Source organism: Bombina bombina, chromosome 2, assembly GCF_027579735.1.
Source record: "Bombina bombina isolate aBomBom1 chromosome 2, aBomBom1.pri, whole genome shotgun sequence".
Lineage (NCBI taxonomy): Eukaryota > Metazoa > Chordata > Amphibia > Anura > Bombinatoridae > Bombina > Bombina bombina.
The window spans coordinates 566449125-566473514 of record NC_069500.1 but is presented as its reverse complement, the minus strand read 5'-3'; the positions used below and the strand labels follow the sequence as shown (position 1 = coordinate 566473514).

General features: G+C 38.8%; 1 protein-coding gene across 1 annotated transcript in view; it reads left to right on the top strand.

Annotated features, from left to right (window-relative positions):
* Window positions 1-24390, top strand: part of NAA35 (N-alpha-acetyltransferase 35, NatC auxiliary subunit) — an 87851-nt gene that overhangs the window by 25649 nt on the left and 37812 nt on the right. Inside the window, 12 exon segments of the mRNA XM_053702433.1 lie at window positions 9906-10034; window positions 11079-11112; window positions 12156-12270; window positions 12534-12608; window positions 13228-13332; window positions 13335-13397; window positions 13503-13569; window positions 14508-14551; window positions 14809-14859; window positions 15528-15611; window positions 16137-16251; window positions 16617-16795. Coding sequence (XP_053558408.1) covers window positions 9911-10034; window positions 11079-11112; window positions 12156-12270; window positions 12534-12608; window positions 13228-13332; window positions 13335-13397; window positions 13503-13569; window positions 14508-14551; window positions 14809-14859; window positions 15528-15611; window positions 16137-16251; window positions 16617-16795 — 1056 coding nt within the window. The 5' untranslated portion in view covers window positions 9906-9910.

The following is a 24390-nucleotide window of genomic DNA, read 5'->3' as shown; positions in this document are numbered from 1 at the left end:
GAGACTATTCGAACCACCCTACCTATGATCCAGGAGGGTCAATACATGACTACCGTGGACTTAAAGGATGCTTATCTGCACATTCTGATACACAGAGATCATCATCGGTTTCTCAGGTTTGCCTTCCTAGACAGGCATTACCAGTTTGTGGCTCTTCCCTTTGGGTTACCTACGGCACCAAGAATCTTTACGAAGGTTCTGGGGGTCACTCCTAGCGGTCCTAAGGCCGTGGGGTATAGCAGTAGCCCCTTACCTAGACGATATTCTAATACAGGCGTAGAATTTTCAAATCGCCAGGTCCCATACAGACATTGTTCGGGCATTTCTGAGGTCGCATGGGTGGAAAGTGAACGAAGAAAAAAGTTCTCTATCCCCTCTCACAAGAGTTTCCTTCTGTAGAAATGAAGATTTACCTGACAGAGGCCAGGTTGTCAAAACTTCTAAATTCTTGCCGTGTTCTTTATTCTACTTCTCGCCCTTCAGTGGCTCAGTGTATGGAAGTAATCGGCTTAATGGTAGCGGCAATGGACATAGTACCGTTTGCCCGCCTACATCTCAGACCGCTGCAACTCTGCATGCTCAGTCAGTGGAATGGGGATTACACAGATTTGTCCCCTCTACTAAATCTGGATCAAGAGACAAGGGATTCTCTTCTCTGGTGGTTATCTCGGGTCCATCTGTCCAAGGGTATGTCCTTCCGCAGGCCAGATTGGACAATAGTAATGACAGATGCCAGCCTTCTGGGCTGGGGTGCAGTCTGGAACTCCCTGAAGGCTCAGGGCTTGTGGACTCGGGAGGAGACACTCCTTCCGATAAACATTCTGGAACTAAGAGCAATATTCAATGCTCTTCAGGCTTGGCCTCAGCTAGCTGCGGTCAGGTTCATCAGATTTCTGTCGGACAACATCACGACTGTAGCCTACATCAACCATCAAGGGGGAACAAGGAGTTCCCTAGCAATATTGGAGGTTTCAAAAATAATTCTATGGGCAGAGGTTCACTCTTGCCATCTATCAGCTATCCATATCCCAGGAGTAGAGAACTGGGAGGCGGATTTTCTAAGTCGACAGACTTTTCATCCGGGGGAGTGGGAACTCCATCCGGAGGTGTTTGCACAGTTGATTCAACTTTGGGGCAAACCAGAACTGGATCTCATGGCGTCTCGACAGAACGCCAAGCTTCCTTGTTACGGATCCAGGTCCAGGGATCCCAAAGCAGCGCTGATAGATGCTCTAGCAGCGCCTTGGTCTTTCAACCTGGCTTATGTGTTTCCACAGTTTCCTCTGCTCCCTCGTCTGATTGCCAAGATCAAGCAGGAGAGAGCTTCGGTGATTTTGATAGCACCTGCGTGGCCACGCAGGACTTGGTATGCAGGTCTGGTGGACATGTCATCCCTTCCACCATGGACTCTACCGCTGAGGCAGGACCTTCTACTTCAGGGTCCTTTCAACCATCCAAATCTAATTTCTCTGCGTCTGACTGCTTGGAGATTGAACGCTTGATTTTATCAAAACGTGGTTTCTCCGAATCGGTCATTGATACCTTAATTCAGGCTCGAAAGCCTGTCACCAGGAAAATCTATCATAAGATATGGTGTAAATATCTTCATTGGTGTGAATCCAAGGGTTACTCATGGAGTAAAGTCAGGATTCCCAGGATATTATCTTTTCTCCAAGAAGGATTGGAGAAGGGATTGTCAGCTAGTTCCTTAAAGGGACAGATTTCTGCTCTGTCTATTCTTTTGCACAAGCGTCTTGCGGATGTTCCAGACGTTCAGGCGTTTTGTCAGGCTTTAGTTAGAATCAAGCCTGTGTTTAAACCTGTTGCTCCGCCATGGAGTTTAAATTTAGTTCTTCAAGGGGTTCCGTTTGAACCTCGGCATTCCATAGATATTAAGCTTTTATCTTGGAAAGTTCTGTTTTTGGTAGCTATCTCTTCGGCTCGAAGAGTTTCAGAGTTATCTTCCTTGCAGTGTGATTCCCCTTATCTGATCTTCCATGCAGATAAGGTAGTTTTGCGTACCAAACCTGGGTTTCTTCCTAAGGTGGTATCTAATAAGAATATCAATCAGGAGATTGTTGTTCCGTCACTGTGTCCTAATCCTCCTTCAAAGAAAGAACGTCTATTACACAATCTTGACGTGGTTCGTGCTTTAAAGTTTTATTTACAAGCTACTAAAGATTTTCGTCAAACATCTGCATTGTTTGTTGTCTACTCTGGTCAGAGGAAAGGCCAAAAGGCTTCAGCAACTGCTCTTTCCTTTTGGTTAAGAAGTATAATCCGCTTAGCTTATGAGACTGCTGGCCAGCAGCCTCCTGAAAGAATTACAGCTCATTCCACTAGAGCGGTGGCTTCCACATGGGCTTTTAAAAATAAGGCTTCTGTTGAACAGATTTGTAAGGCGGCGACTTGGTCCTCGCTTCATACTTTTTCTAAATTCTACAAATTTGATACTTTTGCTTCTTCGGAGGCTATTTTTGGGAGAAAGGTCTTACAGGCAGTGGTGCCTTCCGTTTAAGCGCCTGCCTTGTCCCTCCCTTCATCCGTGTCCTAAAGCTTTGGTATTGGTATCCCACAAGTAATGGATGAATCTGTGGACTGGATACACCTTACAAGAGAAAACAAAATTTATGCTTACCTGATAAATTTATTTCTCTTGTGGTGTATCCAGTCCACGGCCCGCCCTGTCATTTTAAGCCAGGTGTTTTTTATTTTTAAACTACAGTCACCACTGCACCCTATAGTTTCTCCTTTCTCTTGCTTGTCTTCGGTCGAATGACTGGGGGTGGCAGTTAGGGGAGGAGCTATATAGACAGCTCTGCTGTGGGTGATCCTCTTGCAGCTTCCTGTTGGGAAGGAGAATATCCCACAAGTAATGGATGAATCCGTGGACTGGATACACCACAAGAGAAATAAATTTATCAGGTAAGCATAAATTTTGTTTCTTTCATGTAATTAGCAAGAGTCCATGAGCTAGTGACGTATGGGATATACATTCCTACCAGGAGGGGCAAAGTTTCCCAAACCTCAAAATGCCTATAAATACACCCCTCACCACACCCACAATTCAGTTTTACAAACTTTGCCTCCTATGGAGGTGGTGAAGTAAGTTTGTGCTAGATTCTACATTGATATGCGCTCCGCAGCAAGTTGGAGCCCGGTTTTCCTCTCAGCGTGCAGTGAATGTCAGAGGAATGTGAGGAGAGTATTGCCTATTTGAATGCAGTGATCTCCTTCTACGGGGTCTATTTCATAGGTTCTCTGTTATCGGTCGTAGAGATTCATCTCTTACCTCCCTTTTCAGATCGACGATATACTCTTATTTATATACCATTACCTCTGCTGATTTTCGTTTCAGTACTGGTTTGGCTTTCTACAAACGTGTAGATGAGTGTCCTGGGGTAAGTAAATCTTATTTTCTGTGACACTCTAAGCTATGGTTGGGCACTTTATTTATAAAGTTCTAAATATATGTATTCAAACATTTATTTGCCTTGACTCAGAATGTTCAACATTCCTTATTTTCAGACAGTCAGTTTCATATTTGGGATAATGCGTTTGAATCAATCATTTTTTCTTACCTTAAAAATTTGACTTTTTTTCCCTGTGGGCTGTTAGGCTCGCGGGGGCTGAAAATGCTTCATTTTATTGCGTCATTCTTGGCGCGGACTTTTTTGGCGCAAAAAATCTTTTCTGTTTCCGGCGTCATACGTGTCGCCGGAAGTTGCGTCATTTTTTGACGTCCTTTTGCGCCAAAAATGTCGGCGTTCCGGATGTGGCGTCATTTTTGGCGGCAAAAAGCATTTAGGCGCCAAACAATGTGGGCGTATTATTTGGCGCCAAAAAATATGGGCGTCGCTTTTGTCTCCACATTATTTCAGTCTGATTTTTTCTTTGCTTCTGGTTACTAGAAGCTTGTTTATTGGCATTTTTTCCCATTCCTGAAACTGTCATTTAAGGAATTTGATCAATTTTGCTTTATATGTTGTTTTTTCTCTTACATATTGCAAGATGTCTCACGTTGCATCTGAGTCAGAAGATACTTCAGGAAAATCGCTGTCTAGTGCTGGAACTACCAAAGCTAAGTGTATCTGCTGTAAACTTTTGGTAGCTATTCCTCCGGCTGTTGTTTGTATTAATTGTCATGACAAACTTGTTAAAGCAGATAATATTTCCTTTAGTAATGTACCATTGCCTGTTGCAGTTCCCTCAACATCTAAGGTGCAGAATGTTCCTGATAACATAAGAGATTTTGTTTCTGAATCCATCAAGAAGGCTATGTCTGTTATTTCTCCTTCTAGTAAACATAAAAAATCTTTTAAAACTTCTCTCTCTACAGATGAATTTTTAAATGAACATCATCATTCTGATTCTGATGACTCTTCTGGTTCAGAGGATTCTGTCTCAGAGATTGATGCTGATAAATCTTCATATTTATTTAAAATGGAATTTATTCGTTCTTTACTTAAAGAAGTACTAATTGCTTTAGAAATAGAGGATTCTGGTCCTCTTGATACTAATTCTAAACGTTTAGATAAGGTGTTTAAATCTCCTGTGGTTATTCCAGAAGTTTTTCCTGTTCCTAATGCTATTTCTGAAGTAATTTCCAGAGAATGGGATAAATTGGGTAATTCATTTACTCCTTCTAAACGTTTTAAGCAATTATATCCTGTGCCGTCTGACAGATTAGAATTTTGGGACAAAATACCTAAAGTTGATGGGGCTATTTCTACCCTTGCTAAACGTACTACTATTCCTACGTCAGATGGTACTTCGTTTAAAGATCCTTTAGATAGGAAAATTGAATCCTTTCTAAGAAAAGCTTATCTGTGTTCAGGTAATCTTCTTAGACCTGCTATATCTTTGGCTGATGTTGCTGCAGCTTCAACTTTTTGGTTGGAGACTTTAGCGCAACAAGTAACAGATCATGATTCTCATAATATTATTATTCTTCTTCAGCATGCTAATAATTTTATCTGTGATGCCATTTTTGATATTATTAGAGTTGATGTCAGGTTTATGTCTCTAGCTATTTTAGCTAGAAGAGCTTTATGGCTTAAAACTTGGAATGCTGATATGGCTTCTAAATCAACTCTACTTTCCATTTCTTTCCAGGGTAACAAATTATTTGGTTCTCAGTTGGATTCCATTATCTCAACTGTTACTGGTGGGAAAGGAACTTTTTTACCACAGGATAAAAAATCTAAGGGTAAAAACAGGGCTAATAATCGTTTTCGTTCCTTTCGTTTCAACAAAGAACAAAAGCCTGATCCTTCATCCTCAGGAGCAGTTTCAGTTTGGAAACCATCTCCAGTCTGGAATAAATCCAAGCCTTCTAGAAAGGCAAAGCCTGCTTCTAAGTCCACATGAAGGTGCAGCCCTCATTCCAGCTCAGCTGGTAGGGGGCAGGTTACATTTTTTCAAAGAAATTTGGTTCAATTCTGTTCACAATCTTTGGATTCAGAACATTGTTTCAGAAGGGTACAGAATTGGTTTCAAGATGAGACCTCCTGCAAAGAGATTTTTTCTTTCCCGTGTCCCAGTAAATCCAGTGAAAGCTCAAGCATTTCTGAATTGTGTTTCAGATCTAGAGTTGGCTTGAGTAATTATGCCAGTTCCAGTTCTGGAACAGGGGATGGGGTTTTATTCAAATCTCTTCATTGTACCAAAGAAGGAGAATTCCTTCAGACCAGTTCTGGATCTAAAAATATTGAATCGTTATGTAAGGATACCAACGTTCAAAATGGTAACTGTAAGGACTATCTTGCCTTTTGTTCAGCAAGGGCATTATATGTCCACAATAGATTTACAGGATGCTTATCTGCATATTCCGATTCATCCAGATCATTATCAGTTCCTGAGATTCTCTTTTCTGGACAAGCATTACCAGTTTGTGGCTCTGCCGTTTGGCCTAGCTACAGCTCCAAGAATTTTTTCAAAAGTTCTCGGTGCCCTTCTGTCTGTAATCAGAGAACAGGGTATTGTGGTATTTCCTTATTTGGACGATATCTTGGTACTTGCTCAGTCTTTACATTTAGCAGAATCTCATACGAATCGACTTGTGTTGTTTCTTCAAGATCATGGTTGGAGGATCAATTTACCAAAAAGTTCATTGATTCCTCAGTCAAGGGTAACTTTTCTGGGTTTCCAGATAGATTCAGTGTCCATGACTCTGTCTTTAACAGACAAGAGACGTCTAAAATTGATTTCAGCTTGTCGAAACCTTCAGTCACATTCATTCCCTTCGGTAGCATTATGCATGGAAATTCTAGGTCTTATGACTGCTGCATCGGACGCGATCCCCTTTGCTCGTTTTCACATGCGACCTCTTCAGCTCTGTATGCTGAATCAATGGTGCAGGGATTACACAAAGATATCTCAATTAATATCTTTAAAACCGATTGTACGACACTCTCTAACGTGGTGGACAGATCACCATCGTTTAATTCAGGGGGCTTCTTTTGTGCTTCCGACCTGGACTGTAATTTCAACAGATGCAAGTCTCACAGGTTGGGGAGCTGTGTGGGGATCTCTGACGGCACAAGGAGTTTGGGAATCTCAGGAGGTGAGATTACCGATCAATATTTTGGAACTCCGTGCAATTTTCAGAGCTCTTCAGTCTTGGCCTCTTCTGAAGAGAGAATCGTTCATTTGTTTTCAGACAGACAATGTCACAACTGTGGCATACATCAATCATCAAGGAGGGACTCACAGTCCTCTGGCTATGAAAGAAGTATCTTGAATTCTGGTTTGGGCGGAATCCAGCTCCTGTCTAATCTCTGCGGTTCATATCCCAGGTATAGACAATTGGGAAGCGGATTATCTCAGTCGCCAAACGTTACATCCGGGCGAATGGTCTCTTCACTCAGAGGTATTTCTTCAGATTGTTCAAATGTGGGGACTTCCAGAAATAGATCTGATGGCCTCTCATCTAAACAAGAAACTTCCCAGGTATCTGTCCAGATCCAGGGATCCTCAAGCGGAAGCAGTGGATGCATTGTCACTTCCTTGGAAGTATCATCCTGCCTATATCTTTCCGCCTCTAGTTCTTCTTCCAAGAGTAATCTCCAAGATTCTGAAGGAATGCTCGTTTGTTCTGCTGGTAGCTCCGGCATGGCCTCACAGGTTTTGGTATGCGGATCTTGTCCGGATGGCCTCTTGCCATCCGTGGACTCTTCCGCTACGACCAGACCTTCTGTCGCAAGGTCCTTTTTTCCATCAGGATCTCAAATCCTTAAATTTAAAGGTATGGAGATTGAACGCTTGATTCTTAGTCAAAGAGGTTTCTCTGACTCTGTGATTAATACTATGTTACAGGCTCGTAAATCTGTATCCAGAGAGATATATTATAGAGTCTGGAAGACTTATATTTCTTGGTGTCTATCTCATCATTTTTCTTGGCATTCTTTTAGAATTCCAAGAATTTTACAGTTTCTTCAGGATGGTTTAGATAAAGGTTTGTCCGCAAGTTCCTTGAAAGGACAAATCTCTGCTCTTTCTGTTCTTTTTCACAGAAAGATTGCTAATCTTCCTGATATTCATTGTTTTGTACAAGCTTTGGTTCGTATAAAACTTGTCATTAAGTCAATTTCTCCTCCTTGGAGTTTGAATTTGGTTCTAGGGGCTCTTCAAGCTCCTCCGTTTGAACCTATGCATTCATTGGACATTAATTACTTTCTTGGAAAGTTTTGTTCCTTTTGGCAATCTCTTCTGCCAGAAGAGTTTCGGAATTATCTGCTCTTTCTTGTGAGTCTCCTTTTCTGATTTTTCATCAGGATAAGGCAGTGTTGCGAACTTCTTTTAAATTTTTACCTAAAGTTGTGAATTCCAACAACATTAGTAGAGAAATTGTGGTTCCTTCATTATGTCCTAATCCTAAGAATTCTAAGGAGAAATCGTTACATTCTTTGGATGTTGTTAGAGCTTTGAAATATTATGTTGAAGCTACTAAGTCTTTCCGAAAGACTTCTAGTTTATTTGTTATCTTTTCCGGTTCTAGAAAAGGCCAGAAAGCTTCTGCCATTTCTTTGGCATCTTGGTTGAAATCTTTAATTCATCTTGCCTATGTTGAGTCGGGTAAAACTCTGCCTCAAAGGATTACAGCTCATTCTACTAGGTCAGTTTCTACTTCCTGGGCGTTTAGGAATGAAGCTTCGATTGATCAGATTTGCAAAGCAGCAACTTGGTCCTCTTTGCATACTTTTACTAAATTCTACCATTTTGATGTATTTTCTTCTTCTGAAGCAGTTTTTGGTAGAAAAGTACTTCAGGCAGCGGTTTCAGTTTGAATCTTCTGCTTATGTTTTTCATTAAACTTTATTTTGGGTGTGGATTATTTTCAGCAGGAATTGGCTGTCTTTATTTTATCCCTCCCTCTCTAGTGACTCTTGCGTGGAAAGATCCACATCTTGGGTAATTATTATCCCATACGTCACTAGCTCATGGACTCTTGCTAATTACATGAAAGAAAACATAATTTATGTAAGAACTTACCTGATAAATTCATTTCTTTCATATTAGCAAGAGTCCATGAGGCCCACCCTTTTTTGGGGTGGTTATGATTTTTGTATAAAGCACAATTATTCCAATTCCTTATTTTTTATGCTTTCGCACTTTTTTATCACCCCACTTCTTGGCTATTCGTTAAACTGAATTGTGGGTGTGGTGAGGGGTGTATTTATAGGCATTTTGAGGTTTGGGAAACTTTGCCCCTCCTGGTAGGAATGTATATCCCATACGTCACTAGCTCATGGACTCTTGCTAATATGAAAGAAATGAATTTATCAGGTAAGTTCTTACATAAATTATGTTTTTTTGAGCATGAAACATAAATGACAACTAGAGATAGCACAGTAAGATTAGAAATGCTTTCATCAATTGCATGTTCTATCTGAATCATGAAAAGAAAAAAATGGGTTTTGTGTCCTTTTTTTTTTAAAGTGGTTGTAAAGTTGAATCAGTTAAAGCACAGGGGCACTTTAATTCATTAAACTTTACAAGCACGCTTTTTTTTTTTTTAAATGCCTTTTTGTAACGCTAAACAGACTGCCGATCCTCTACCCACGCCGTCTTCTGTATATTAAAGCCGAATCCAGCCACCTCCAATCATTGCGTGCCCCCCCATTGGTGTTGAGCTCATGGGGCACGCAACGATTGGAGGAAGCCATCTATATGCAAAATATAGTCCGAGATGCAGGCAGAGGATCGGTGGTAACAAAAGGTAAGTATTGTTTGTAAAGTTTAATGCATTAAAGTTTTAAGATATAAGGCTTTATTGATTAAACTTCACAATCACTTTTAAATCAGAATTATAGAAGTAAAACAGTATCTTACAAAACAGCATCTAAAGGTATAAACAGTAGTATAAAAATTGAAGAGGCAGACCTCTAAACCAGGGAAGTCTATTAGAATCTAAAATGCAGTAAAAATAACCAGGAGTCAAAGGTACCTCATATAGATGTATGGAAAATAACACACATATTCTAGTTATAAAAAAACTACATTTGGCTACATTTAGCCACCAATCAGCAAGTGCAACCAGGTTCTGAACCAAAGATGGGCTGGCTCATAAGCTTACATTTCTGCTTTTTAAATAAAGATACCAAGAGAACGATTGATAATTGGAGTAAATAAGAAAGTTGCTTAAAATTGCATGTTCTATCTGAATCATGAAAGAAAAAAAATTGTGTTCGGTATCCCTTTGAGGAGAGACACTTACTTTATAATATAATGCTCAGTAAAATAAGCTCACAATTTCACTACTTTACATTGTAGCAAAGTGTCATTTCTTTAGTGTTGTCACATGAAAAGATTTAATAAAATATTTACAAAAATGTGAGGGGTGTACTCACTTTTGTGAGATACTGTATATCTTTTTGGCTAACCAATCATGTTTGTTTCGTTAGGTGCCATGGTTATGAAAGCATCGATGGAAGATGACGATGCTGGATGGGAAATTCCTATGCAGGAGAAGATGGGAAAAAACAATGGCAACTGGATAGAGATAACTCAAGACTTCAGAGATGCCTGCAGAGGTAATTCTATACACAGGTACAAGCCATAAGATGCTGTAAAGCAGGACACGGTCCAGGTATATGTATATTACCTTCCTAGAATGCTCCTTCTATATTTCACATTACACAAGAACTAGAGTGATAGAATAGTTCTCATCATTGTCTGTTAATATTCAACATGTTTAATGAAAGAATAAGTAATAATTACTAAATAAGTCTGTAACCATGAATAAAGTAGAATAAAAGGATTGTTACAAGAACCTGAAAAAAATAGCTTTCATTTGAAATGAAAGAGAATATTCTAGTTGTAAGGAAATGATGTGCATGCATATATATCATACCCTTAAAATAGATTAAAAGTACAGTATTTTAGGAAACTGAGGCACACAACATTATTCTTCCCTGGGTTTATAGGTGCAGGGTGTTGTGGCACACTAGTCAGTGTATCACAGCAGATACCCATGGTTGTCACTAACATTTAAATAAATTAGTCTTTTCTGGAAATCACCAACACACTGCTGCCCTGCAAATGGTTGTTTCTGTGTATTATTCCCATGCCAGCTCTGGATTCTCTGCAGGCTTGTTAACATTTGCAAGCATGTATTTAGCGCACCCTGGAAAGTGCCAGAGGCAGCAGGGTCTTTGGTGCTTTCCAGAAGGGCAGTAAGGGCTATTTGTATTAGTTAAAGCTATTTACATTACAAAGTAAATTAAAAAAATATATTGTTATGTCCCTTTATGTACAATCATGCTTAATTTTTTTTTTTAGATAAATCTTATTTTTAAGTTATTTACGTCATGATTATATATGCACCAAATCTTACATTGTGTAAGGTACGGATGTTGTCAAGCAACAGGGAACTGTGAAAACGGGCATCATTTTGCTGTAGCTTATAAAAGCTAGTTTCATAGTTCTGTCTTTATAGTACTATTTTCACTAACATAATAAGTGCAGAAGATTTTTATATCTTACATACACTATATCTTGTATATTACATTGTAATTTCATAGTGATTTACATTTAACAGAGAAACTAACATTCCAATGAACTTCTCTTTTTTCCAGAATTAAAGTTGGGAGAGCTACTCCATGACAAGCTGTGAGTTTTGCTGTACTCTCTTTATTTTTATTTACTACTTCCATCAATTTTTTTTTACATAATGTAAAGCTAGTTTTACTAGTTTATTACTTTTTACTTTATAGTATTCATTATATCCACTTATCTAATCATACTACTCATGTGTAACTAGCGGTTCTTTTTTCTTCTTCTTTGTAGTGGTTAAATACACAGTAGTGTAGGGTAGATAGTCTTAAAATTAAATGCTCTTCAGATTTATTATGGCCTTTTACAAATTATAAAAAAATCCTCCAAAAATGAAACATGATTTAAAAATCTAATCAAAAAGCTGTTGTTTTCTCTTTGTAGCGCATGGCAAATGTTTAAATGTTTTGGTTTCTTCTTTGCGCCTTTAATGTTTAAATTACACACACACACACACACATATATATATATATATATATATATATATATATATATATATATATATATGACATAACCAAATGTTGAAGCTCTTGAAAGTTATGCAGCATATCTGTAAAAAGCTGACTATAAAATATCACCTGAACATCTCTATGTAGTCTTTAAGCAGCCAATCAGGATGCTAGTCCTGGGACTTGCAAGGGAGCATGCATCTGTCACGCAGACACAGTCATGTCATTCCACTCCTCAATTGAAGGAAGTTTCCTATGAAATTTCATAAGATTTTAGTGAAATATCATGAGATCATAGTAAATCAAAGTATGACATAAGCACTGATGAAGCTGATTGGCTGCTGGTTCCCCCCCCCCCCCCCCAAGATGACACTAGCTGAGGGACAACTGTTAACTGAGCACTTACTAATGTGAGCTTAAGTAATTTTGTGGTAAAATATCTTCCTTTTTTACATAGCTATTCAGGTAATATTTTTTGTCAGCTTATTACAAATTTGCTGCATCACTCATGTGATTTAGTATATGGGTGTTTTGTCCCTTTAAATGATAGGGAAAGGTGTTTTGTGCAAGTCTTGGTTTGTTTGTTTTTTTTCTCATTTGGGCTTTTAGAATACATTTTTACATATTCTTACTGTTTTTATTCCTCATCAGTTTTGGTCTCTTTGAAGCCATGTCTGCTATTGAAATGATGGACCCTAAAATGGATGCTGGCATGATTGGAAATCAGGTTAATCGCAAAGTGCTCAACTTTGATCAAGCAATAAAGGTTGGTTTTACTTTTATGAAGTGCTCTGTTTTTCATAAAAATGTTGTCTAACACAATGAGAAACGGGCATCACCCGTTTGTGGTCCTTTTTTTTTTTTTTTTTTTTAATATATCCAAAAGCTATTTTTACTGATATGTTTGCCGGTGGGTTTCAAATTAAATTTTCTTTGTCTATCTATCCATACAGATTAGTGTCTTAATTTGGGTCTTTTGCAACTTGTGTTGTGAATTTTTTCTATTTTGACACTGATTTTTATTTACAGGATGGCACCATTAGAGTAAGGGATCTGACTCTACCAGAACTGATAGGAATTATGGATACCTGTTTCTGCTGTCTTGTAAGTGTGCTGTGTACTTTTCTCATTTTTATGGACTCTGAAAGGTGTATGAGTTCAATTATTATGAGACAGGTGGAGGACTGCTCAGTCATATAAAATAAACAAGAGCCAGTTGCTTTTATTTGCCTCTTATAACTCTGTGTTATTTATAATATGTCAAGAGAACAGTACTGGTGGCACAAAATCATTTTCTGTTTTAGTAACAAAACTTGCGGTAAGTTTACTATTGCATTTTGTGCATGAGCTATTTTAATGATATTTTTTATATATGTGTAACACAATTTTTGCTGATATTTGTGTTATCAAGTCTGCTCTTGGGCAACTTACCTACTCAGATACACACACATCCTATACAATCATCTCCTCTGTTTATATTTTATATAGTTTTGTATTATCACATTGAGATATAAAATGGCTAAACAGTGAAGTTTCTTTTTGGAGCGACTGTGGTTTATTTGTTATATTTTGTATGATAATACCTTGGTACACATAAAATTTCTATTTATTTTGGTTTAATTTTAGCCATTTTTACTTTACTCCCTTTTCTTGCTGTTCTAGCTTCTGTTACCTGCATACCTACCTCTTAGCAAGGATTGTTCTTTCTTTTTCTCTTCTCCAGATAACCTGGTTAGAAGGTCACTCTTTAGCACAAACTGTTTTCACTTGCCTTTATGTCCATAACCCAGACCTCATAGAAGACCCAGCTATGAAGTGCTTTTGCACTAGGAAATACTCAAGATCTGTGACATTGCTAGAGAAAAAGTTAACAAAGCTGCTGTTTTTGAAGAGGTACATCTATTTTTGTTCTGTAACTATGTGTGTCATTTAAAGAAAATACCTCTGTAAACCAAAAAAACGCTATTACTGAATAAAACCTATCTTATTCTTACACAGGAGGATTTTCAATCAATGACCTATGGTTTTAAAATGGCTAATGGTGTGACAGATCTTCGTGTTACAGGTGAATATATTCTGTTCCTGTATCAATTTTATGTGCACACTATATTTTGCTCTATGAACATATGAGACATAACGTGTAAAGGGAAACTTTTAGAGAAAATGTTTAATGTGAGTAGAACTCATTTCCTGAGGAGGTAGTAAATGCCAATACCTTAAATACATTAAAAAAAATTGTTTGGATACATTTCTGGCTAGAAACAGAATTTAGGGATATGATTGTTTGTGTTAAATGGGTCACCTTTTTTAATGGGATTAATTTTAAGATCAACTGGAGTTTTTTTGTAAGTATATTTAAGATTTGTATAGGTTGAACTTGATGAACTACTATGTATGAGTTGTCTAGTTCATTCTGTGTTAAAATGGGAAACATACCTGTAATACATTTTGCAGCTCTGATTTAGAATCTGCTGTGAGTTCTATGGGCAATGGACTGTGCGATAAGTGCTCCTGTCATTGCAGGGTTAAATTTGATATATTGGATAGCTTGTCTGGCATGAGTCTTGCAGTTTAAAAAACAAACTCACTTCACACAGGAACACTATAGCTGTCACCTGCGTTCAATGACAGATCCACACATGCTTTCTCGAATTCACACCTGCGTGCTGAACCTTGTACATGCACATATTTACTCATGCTGGTCTCAAGTGCACTGGGTCCATATTAGGGGCTTTCATGATCCTGTGTCTCAGCAGGTAGTAAGGAACTGATGTTTGTCTTGGGAATCTTCTTAGCTGCCACACTGAACTGCTAGCTTGCCTGTGAGCTCCTTCCCACTTAAACCATGTTACCTGGCCTGCCAACGTTCCTGCCCCTAAATTATATCGGACACATAAGAAGTACCTGGTTTTGTAATAGTGTATATTGTATGCCCAAAAATATATCACATAATGATATTCAGTTGTACAAGTTTTTTTTTAATTACTCTCTCTAAATTCCAAGGTATGTTAAAAGACGTAGAAGATGATCTGCAAAGGAGAGTAAAGGTATTTTTTTTTTTTTTTTTTTTTTTAAACCTCATCATATTAAATTTTGTAATGATATTATTGTGGGAAAATAGTTTCTCAAATGTTTGTGCGCAAGATTTATTAAAGAAATGCTTAATAGATAATTATGAATCCACTGTAAATCATACAAAACTGATACCTTTCATGGGTTCTGGAATTTTATGTTTACTTCTGATTGGAATTGCCATTTAAATGTATTTTTGTCATCGGTTAAACTTTTTTTTTTTTTTTACTAGAGCACAAGAAGTCGCCAGGGTGAAACAAGAGATCCTGAAGTAGAACTTGAAGTAATTTATTTTCTGTTTGAAGAAGTATATTTTTGTGCTGATTCTGAAGGAATGCTTCAGTATGTTTTTGATCCGTTTTCAGTTTTTGGCAAATTTTGTCATTAGATGTACGATTTCCAAACTTGTGTAGCTTTTTTTTTCTTTCATTTATTTTTTTATTAGTGAACAACTAAATAAATAACTAATATAATCTTTATGTATTATTATAAAACAGTGCTTCTTATTTGTTTGGTAATATAACTAGCTCTTGAGATATTGCATAGTGTACGTGGAGGTGTGTCCTATGCCATGAACAATAACTACCAATCTGTAGCAATAACGGCATTGAAGTTAGATGGTTCATTGCTCAGGAATGCATTATATCCTATGAAAGACGTCTTAGCATTAAACAGCCTAGTATCTTGCATTATGACCTTTTGAATATGCCGTACAATTAAACATGATTATTTCTGCTATTAAATTATTCAGATAAACAGTTTTATTATAAACTGTAGCGATTATTATTATTTTGTAGCACTGCCAAATTACGTAATTATTATAAAGAACTTTTTAGTTAAGTCTGAAGTCATCTATACATTTTGCTGTGTATTCTATGGCATGCATTGAAGTTTAAGAAGATCGTATATTTAGCATTTACTTCATAGTAACATGCTCTTTTTATTTCTTAGCACCAGCAGTGTTTAGCTGTGTTTAGCCGAGTGAAGTTTACACGTGTACTGCTGACGGTTTTGATAGCCTTCACAAAGAAGGAGGTAAGAAGGCTGTGCTATCTTCTATTAAAGAGACATTATACACTAATTTTTATCTAACTGCATGTAATAGGCACTACTATAAAGAAGAATATGCACAGATGCTAATATAAAAATCCAGTATAGAACCTTTTAGAAACATACTTAGAAGCTCCCACTTTAGCACGGTTGATGAAGTTAGGTTGGGACACCCACTGAAATGGGCTGAGAAAGCAGGAATAGCAGACACCCCCTGCATATGAAAAGACCCATTATACTAACAGGAGCAATCATTAGTCTGTAGACATCAGTATACATCTAAATCTTTGGGGCTTGGTTAGGAGTCTGAAAATCAGCGCAATGTTGTTTAAAAATAAGCAAAACTATACATTTTTACAAAAACACCCAGATGGGTTATATAAATGGATTTTCTAGAAAACATTTGTTTCAAGGAAAATCTATTGTACAATGTCCCTTTAAGCATCTACTGTTTAAAGTTTTATTTAGTTTGATCTAGTGTATTTACTGTTTTTTTCTATGTTTAATAGGACAGGTGCTGTCATAGAAGCATCCAAGCTAATAAGTCAAGCAGGTGACCTTCTTTCTGCCATACACAACTCCCTTTCACATGGCATTCAAGCCCAGAACGATACTACAAAAGGAGGTACGGTTGTAGAATTCTTTGTATTGTTTTTCAGAAATATTAATATTTTTGTTGTAATCATGCTATGTTTTTACCATGAATAGTTGTGTGTGAATATAATTCTATATACCGGTATTTAAAAACTCATGCACAAAATAGTTACCAGTTACGATGAAAAAGCATTACTAGTCCAGTCAACTTTAAATATTGTTTATAGATAAAAAATCACTTCTTTTTTCATCCTCTGCAATTTCTTACAAGCCTTTTTTTAGTTTAAAAAAAACACTTTGTTTTTCATCATCAAAGCTATTATTTATTTTGTTCATGCTTTACTTGTTAATGTAGGTTTTAATGTTACATATCTTGATTTTTATTTTTATTTTTAGATCACCCAATTATGATGGGATTTGAGCCTCTTGTTAACCAGCGATTACTTCCTCCAACATTCCCACGATATGCAAAAATAATTAAAAAAGAGGAAATGGTTAGCTATTTTTACAAACTTATAGATCGAATAAAATCAGTTTGTGAAGTTGTGAACTTAACAAATCTTCATAGTATACTGGTAAGTTCTATATAGCTGGGGACAAAAATACAATTTAAACTTAAACTCTTTTCTAACTAATGTTGGGTTTTGTACTGCCAATAAGTAACAAATAAATGAGAATTTCTTGATTTTAGTTGTTTTTATTGAACATCCTGAAGGAAAGGCCATACATTCTATACACCTTCTCTTTTAACTTATGAAAGTGTTTCTGCAGTGAAAGCTTGAATAACTGCATGCTAAGTGAACACAGTAATGCTCATGTTCTGCTAGGCCATTACAAGACATATGTAAGAAAAGGTGTAATAAGTAGATGTGCATTTTGGCAGTTCAGAAAATGAATGGCGAAAATTGACGCTGTCTGCGGCATTCAGTTCCTTACAGAGATATATTTGTATAAAAGAGTGTGTGCCATTTTTTACCAATATATCCTGTGCCGAAAAGAGTAAAATGCCACAGACCGCAGCTATTTCTCCAACATAGGTGTGTCCGGTCCACGGCGTCATCCTTACTTGTGGGATATTCTCTTCCCCAACAGGAAATGGCAAAGAGCCCAGCAAAGCTGGTCACATGATCCCTCCTAGGCTCCGCCTACCCCAGTCATTCTCTTTGCCGTTGTACAGGCAACATCTCCACGGAGATGGCTTAGAGTTTTTTAGTGTTTAACTGTAGTTTTTATTATTCAATCAAGAGTTTGTTATTTTAAAATAGTGCTGGTATGTACTATTTACTCTGAAACAGAAAAGAGATGAAGATTTCTGTTTGTATGAGGAATATGATTTTAGCAACCGTTACTAAAATCCATGGCTGTTCCACACAGGACTGTTGAGAGGAATTAACTTCAGTTGGGGGAACAGTGAGCAGTCTTTTGCTGCTTGAGGTATGACACATTCTAACAAGACGATGTAATGCTGGAAGCTGTCATTTTCCCTATGGGATCCGGGTAAGCCATGTTTATTCAGAAAGTAAATAAGGGCTTCACAAGGGCTTATTAAGACTGTAGACTTTTTCTGGACTAAATCGATTCATATATTACACATATTTAGCCTTGAGGAATCATTTAATCTGGGTATTTTGATAAAATAATATCGGCAGGCACTGTTTTAGACTCCTTATTCTTTAGGGGCTTTCCCTAATCATAGGCAGAGCCTCATTTTCGCGCCGGTATTGCGCACTTGTTTTTTGAGAGGCATGACATGCAGTCGCATGTGTGAGGAGCTCTGATACATAGAAAAGACTTTTTGAAGGCGTCATTTGGTATCGTATTCCCCTTTGGGCTTGGTTGGGTCTCAGCAAAGCAGATTCCAGGGACTGTAAAGGGGTTAAATATAAAAACGGCTCCGGTTCCGTTATTTTAAGGGTTAAAGCTTCCAAATTTGGTGTGCAATACTTTTAAGGCTTTAAGACACTGTGGTGAAATTTGAACAATTCCTTCATACTTTTTCGCAATTGCAGTAATAAAGTGTGTTCAGTTTAAAATTTAAAGTGACAGTAACGGTTTTATTTTAAAACGTTTTTTGTACTTTGTTATCAATTTTATGCCTGTTTAACATGTCTGAACTACCAGATATACTGTGTTCTGAATGTGGGGAAGCCAGGGTTCCTTCTCATTTAAATAAATGTGATTTATGTGACACTGAAAATGATGCCCAAGATGATTCCTCAAGTGAGGGGAGTAAGCATGGTACTGCATCATTCCCTCCTTCGTCTACACGAGTCTTGCCCACTCAGGAGGCCCCTAGTACATCTAGCGCACCAATACTCCTTACTATGCAACAATTAACGGCTGTAATGGATAATTCTATCAAAAACATTTTAGCCAAAATGCCCACTTATCAGCGTAAGCGCGACTGCTCTGTTTTAGATACTGAAGAGCATGAGGACGCTGATGATAATGGTTCTGAAATGCCCCTACACCAGTCTGAGGGGGCCAGGGAGGTTTTGTCTGAGGGAGAAATTTCAGATTCAGGGAAAATTTCTCAACAAGCTGAACCCGATGTGATTACATTTAAATTTAAGTTGGAACATCTCCGCGCTCTGCTTAAGGAGGTATTATCCACTCTGGATGATTGTGAGAATTTGATCATCCCAGAGAAACTATGTAAAATGGACAAGTTCCTAGAGGTCCCGGGGCTCCCAGAAGCTTTTCCTATACCCAAGCGGGTGGCGGACATTGTAAATAAAGAATGGGAAAGGCCCGGTATACCTTTCGTCCCTCCCCCCATATTTAAAAAATTGTTTCCTATGGTCGACCCCAGAAAGGACTTATGGCAGACAGTCCCCAAGGTCGAGGGGAGCGGTTTCTACTTTAAACAAACGCACCACTATACCCATAGAAGATAGTTGTGCTTTCAAAGATCCTATGGATAAAAAATTAGAAGGTTTGCTTAAAAAGATGTTTGTTCAGCAAGGTTACTTTCTACAACCAATTTCATGCATTGTCCCTGTCACTACAGCCGCGTGTTTCTGGTTCGATGAACTAGTTAAGGCGATCGATAGTGATTCTCCTCCTTATGAGGAGATTATGGACAGAATCCGTGCTCTCAAATTGGCTAATTCTTTCACCCTAGACGCCACTTTGCAATTGGCTAGGTTAGCGGCGAAAAATTCTGGGTTTGCTATTGTGGCGCGCAGAGCGCTTTGGTTGAAATCTTGGTCAGCGGATGCGTCTTCCAAGAACAAACTACTTAACATTCCTTTCAAGGGGAAAACGCTGTTTGGCCCTGACTTGAAAGAGATTATCTCTGATATCACTGGGGGTAAGGGCCACGCCCTTCCTCAGGATAGGTCTTTCAAGGCCAAAAATAAACCTAATTTTCGTCCCTTTCGTAGAAACGGACCAGCCCCAAGTGCTACGTCCTCTAAACAAGAGGGTAATACTTCTCAAGCCAAGCCAGCCTGGAGACCAATGCAAGGCTGGAACAAGGGAAAGCAGGCCAAGAACCTGCCACTGCTACCAAGACAGCATGAAATGTTGGCCCCCGATCCGGGACCGGATCTGGTGGGGGGCAGACTCTCTCTCTTCGCTCAGGCTTGGGCAAGAGATGTTCTGGATCCTTGGGCACTAGAAATAGTCTCCCAAGGTTATCTTCTGGAATTCAAGGGACTTCCCCCAAGGGGGAGGTTCCACAGGTCTCAATTGTCTTCAGACCACATAAAAAGACAGGCATTCTTACATTGTGTAGAAGACCTGCTAAAAATGGGAGTAATTCATCCTGTTCCATTAGGAGAACAAGGGATGGGGTTCTACTCCAATCTGTTCATAGTTCCCAAAAAAGAGGGAACGTTCAGACCAATCTTAGATCTCAAGATCTTAAACAAGTTTCTCAAGGTTCCATCGTTCAAGATGGAAACCATTCGAACAATTCTTCCTTCCATCCAGGAAGGTCAATTCATGACCACGGTGGATTTAAAGGATGCGTATCTACATATTCCTATCCACAAGGAACATCATCGGTTCCTAAGGTTCGCATTCCTGGACAAGCATTACCAGTTCGTGGCGCGTCCTTTCGGATTAGCCACTGCTCCAAGGATTTTCACAAAGGTACTAGGGTCCCTTCTAGCGGTGCTAAGACCAAGGGGCATTGCAGTAGTACCTTACTTGGACGACATTCTGATTCAAGCGTCGTCCCTTCCTCAAGCAAAGGCTCACACGGACATAGTCCTGGCCTTTCTCAGATCTCACGGATGGAAAGTGAACGTGGAAAAGAGTTCTCTATCTCCGTCGACAAGGGTTCCCTTCTTGGGAACAATAATAGACTCCTTAGAAATGAGGATTTTTCTGACAGAGGCCAGAAAATCAAAACTTCTAAACTCTTGTCGGACACTTCTTTCCGTTCCTCTTCCTTCCATAGCGCAGTGCATGGAAGTAATAGGTTTGATGGTAGCGGCAATGGACATAGTTCCTTTTGCGCGCATTCATCTAAGACCATTACAACTGTGCATGCTCAGTCAGTGGAATGGGGACTATACAGACTTGTCTCCGAAGATACAAGTAAATCAGAGGACCAGAGACTCACTCCGCTGGTGGCTGTCCCTGGACAACCTGTCACAAGGGATGACCTTCCGCAGACCAGAGTGGGGTCATTGTCACGACCGACGCCAGTCTGATGGGCTGGGGCGCGGTCTGGGGATCCCTGAAAGCTCAGGGTCTTTGGTCTCGGGAAGAATCTCTTCTACCGATAAATATTCTGGAACTGAGAGCGATATTCAATGCTCTCAAGGCTTGGCCTCAGCTAGCGACGGCCAAGTTCATACGGTTTCAATCAGACAACATGACGACTGTTGCGTACATCAACCATCAGGGGGGAACAAGGAGTTCCCTGGCGATGGAAGAAGTGACCAAAATCATTCAGTGGCGGAGACTCGCTCCTGCCACCTGTCTGCAATCCACATCCCAGGAGTGGAAAATTGGGAAGCGGATTTTCTGAGTCGTCAGACATTGCATCCGGGGGAGTGGGAACTCCATCCGGAAATCTTTGCCCAAATCACTCAACTGTGGGGCATTCCAGACATGGATCTGATGGCCTCTCGTCAGAACTTCAAGGTTCCTTGCTACGGGTCCAGATCCAGGGATCCCAAGGCGACTCTAGTAGATGCACTAGTAGCACCTTGGACCTTCAAACTAGCTTATGTATTCCCGCCGTTTCCTCTCATCCCCCGGGTGGTAGCCAGGATCCATCAGGAGAGGGCGTCGGTGATCTTGATAGCTCCTGCGTGGCCACGCAGGACTTGGTATGCAGATCTGGTGAATATGTCATCGGCTCCACCATGGAGGCTACCTTTGAGACGAGACCTTCTTGTTCAAGGTCCGTTCGTACATCCGAATCTGGTCTCACTCCAGCTGACTGCTTGGAGATTGAACGCTTGATTTTATCAAAACGAGGGTTCTCAGATTCTGTTATTGATACTCTTGTTCAGGCCAGAAAGCCTGTAACTAGAAAAATTTACCACAAAATATGGAAAAAATATATCTGTTGGTGTGAATCTAAAGGATTCCCCTGGGACAAGGTAAAGATTCCTAAGATTCTATCTTTTCTCCAAGAAGGATTGGAGAAAGGGTTATCTGCAAGTTCCTTGAAGGGACAGATTTCTGCCTTGTCTGTGTTACTTCACAAAAAGCTGGCAGCTGTGCCAGATGTTCAAGCCTTTGTTCAGGCTCTGGTTAGAATCAAGCCTGTTTACAAACCTTTGACTCCTCCTTGGAGTCTCAACTTAGTTCTTTCAGTTCTTCAGGGGGTTCCGTTTGAACCCTTACATTCCGTTGATATTAAGTTATTATCTTGGAAAGTTTTGTTTTTGGTTGCAATTTCTTCTGCTAGAAGAGTTTCAGAATTATCTGCTCTGCAGTGTTTCTCCTCCTTATCTGGTGTTCCATGCAGATAAGGTGGTTTTACGTACTAAACCTGGTTTTCTTCCGAAAGTTGTTTCTAACAAAAACATTAACCAGGAGATAGTCGTGCCTTCTTTGTGTCCGAAACCTGTTTCGAAGAAGGAGCGTTTGTTGCACAATTTGGATGTTGTTCGCGCTCTAAAATTCTATTTAGATGCTACAAAGGATTTTAGACAAACATCTTCCTTGTTTGTTGTTTATTCTGGTAAAAGGAGAGGTCAAAAAGCAACTTCTACCTCTCTCTCTTTTTGGATTAAAAGCATCATCAGATTGGCTTACGAGACTGCCGGACGGCAGCCTCCTGAAAGAATCACAGCTCATTCCACTAGGGCTGTGGCTTCCACATGGGCCTTCAAGAACGAGGCTTCTGTTGATCAGATATGTAGGGCAGCGACTTGGTCTTCACTGCACACTTTTACCAAATTTTACAAGTTTGATACTTTTGCTTCTTCTGAGGCTGTTTTTTGGGAGAAAGGTTTTGCAAGCCGTGGTGCCTTCCATTTAGGTGACCTGATTTGCTCCCTCCCTTCATCCGTGTCCTAAAGCTTTGGTATTGGTTCCCACAAGTAAGGATGACGCCGTGGACCGGACACACCTATGTTGGAGAAAACAGAATTTATGTTTACCTGATAAATTACTTTCTCCAACGGTGTGTCCGGTCCACGGCCCGCCCTGGTTTTTTAATCAGGTCTGATAATTTATTTTCTTTAACTACAGTCACCACGGTATCATATGGTTTCTCCTATGCAAATATTCCTCCTTAACGTCGGTCGAATGACTGGGGTAGGCGGAGCCTAGGAGGGATCATGTGACCAGCTTTGCTGGGCTCTTTGCCATTTCCTGTTGGGGAAGAGAATATCCCACAAGTAAGGATGACGCCGTGGACCGGACACACCGTTGGAGAAAGTAATTTATCAGGTAAACATAAATTCTGTTTTTTGTCATTTCTGAATGCCAAAATGCAAATGTCTAACAATAAGTAGCATTCATATTTAATATTATATATCTTCGTTTATTGTGGTAATATGGGTTATGTTTATAAACCAGGTTCCCTTAAAGGGACACTGTACCCAAAAAAAATTATTTTGTGATTCAGATTGAGCATTAAATTTTAAGCAACTTTCTAATTTACTCCTATTATCAAATTTTCTTCATTCTCTTGATATCTTTATTTGAAATGCAAGAATGTAAGTTTAGATGCCGGCCCATTTTTGGTGAACAACCTGGGTTGTCCTTGCTGATTGGTGGATAAATTCATCCACCAATAAAGTGCTGTCCAGAGTTCTGAAACCAAAAAAAAGCTTAAATGCCTTCTTTTTCAAATAATGATAGCAAGAGAACGAAGAAAAATTGATAATAGGAGTAAATTAGAAAGTTGCTTAAAATTGCATGCTCTTTCTGAATTACAAAAGAAAAATTTTGGGTTCAGTGTCCCTTTTAAGTATTGGCAATGTGTGAATCTTGTCTTTACTGTATTTTCCCTTGATCCATTAAACAGATTCCCCTCAGTTTTTTTTTAACTTTTCATCATTTGAGTGATTTAGACGGTTTTATTATGGATTGATAATGTTTCTGATCAAATTATATACAAGCCAATACCTGTACTGTTCCTTATTAGTAGAGCATGAAGTAATCTTGTTAACTCTACATGACTCAAGATAGCCTTTCCAAGAGAGAACTTTCATTGGGATATTTTGAAATGGCATACAAAAGCACAATCAAAAAATTTAAAGGGACAGTCTACACTAGAATTGTTATTGTTTAAAAAGAAAGATAATCCCTTTATTACCCATTCCCAAGTTTTGCATAACCAACACAGTTATATTAATATATGTTTTACCTCTGTGATTACCTTGTATCTAAGCCTCTGCAGATTGCCCCCTTATCTCATTGCTTTTGTCAGACATGCAGTTTAGCCAATCAGTGCAGAATCCTAAATAACTCCACTGGAGTGAGCACAATGTTATCTATATGACACATATGAACTAGTACTGTCTAACTGTGAAAAACTTTCAAAATGCTCTGAGATAAGAGGCGGTTTTCAACGGTTTAGAAATCAGTTTGAGCCTACCTAGGTTTATCTTTTCAAAAATATCACCAAGGGAACAAAGCAAATTTCATGGTAAAAGTAAATTATAAAGTTGTTTAAAATTGCATGCCCTATCTAAATCATGAAAGTTTTTAATTTGGACTAGACTGTCCCTTTTTAAATTGTACGTATTGA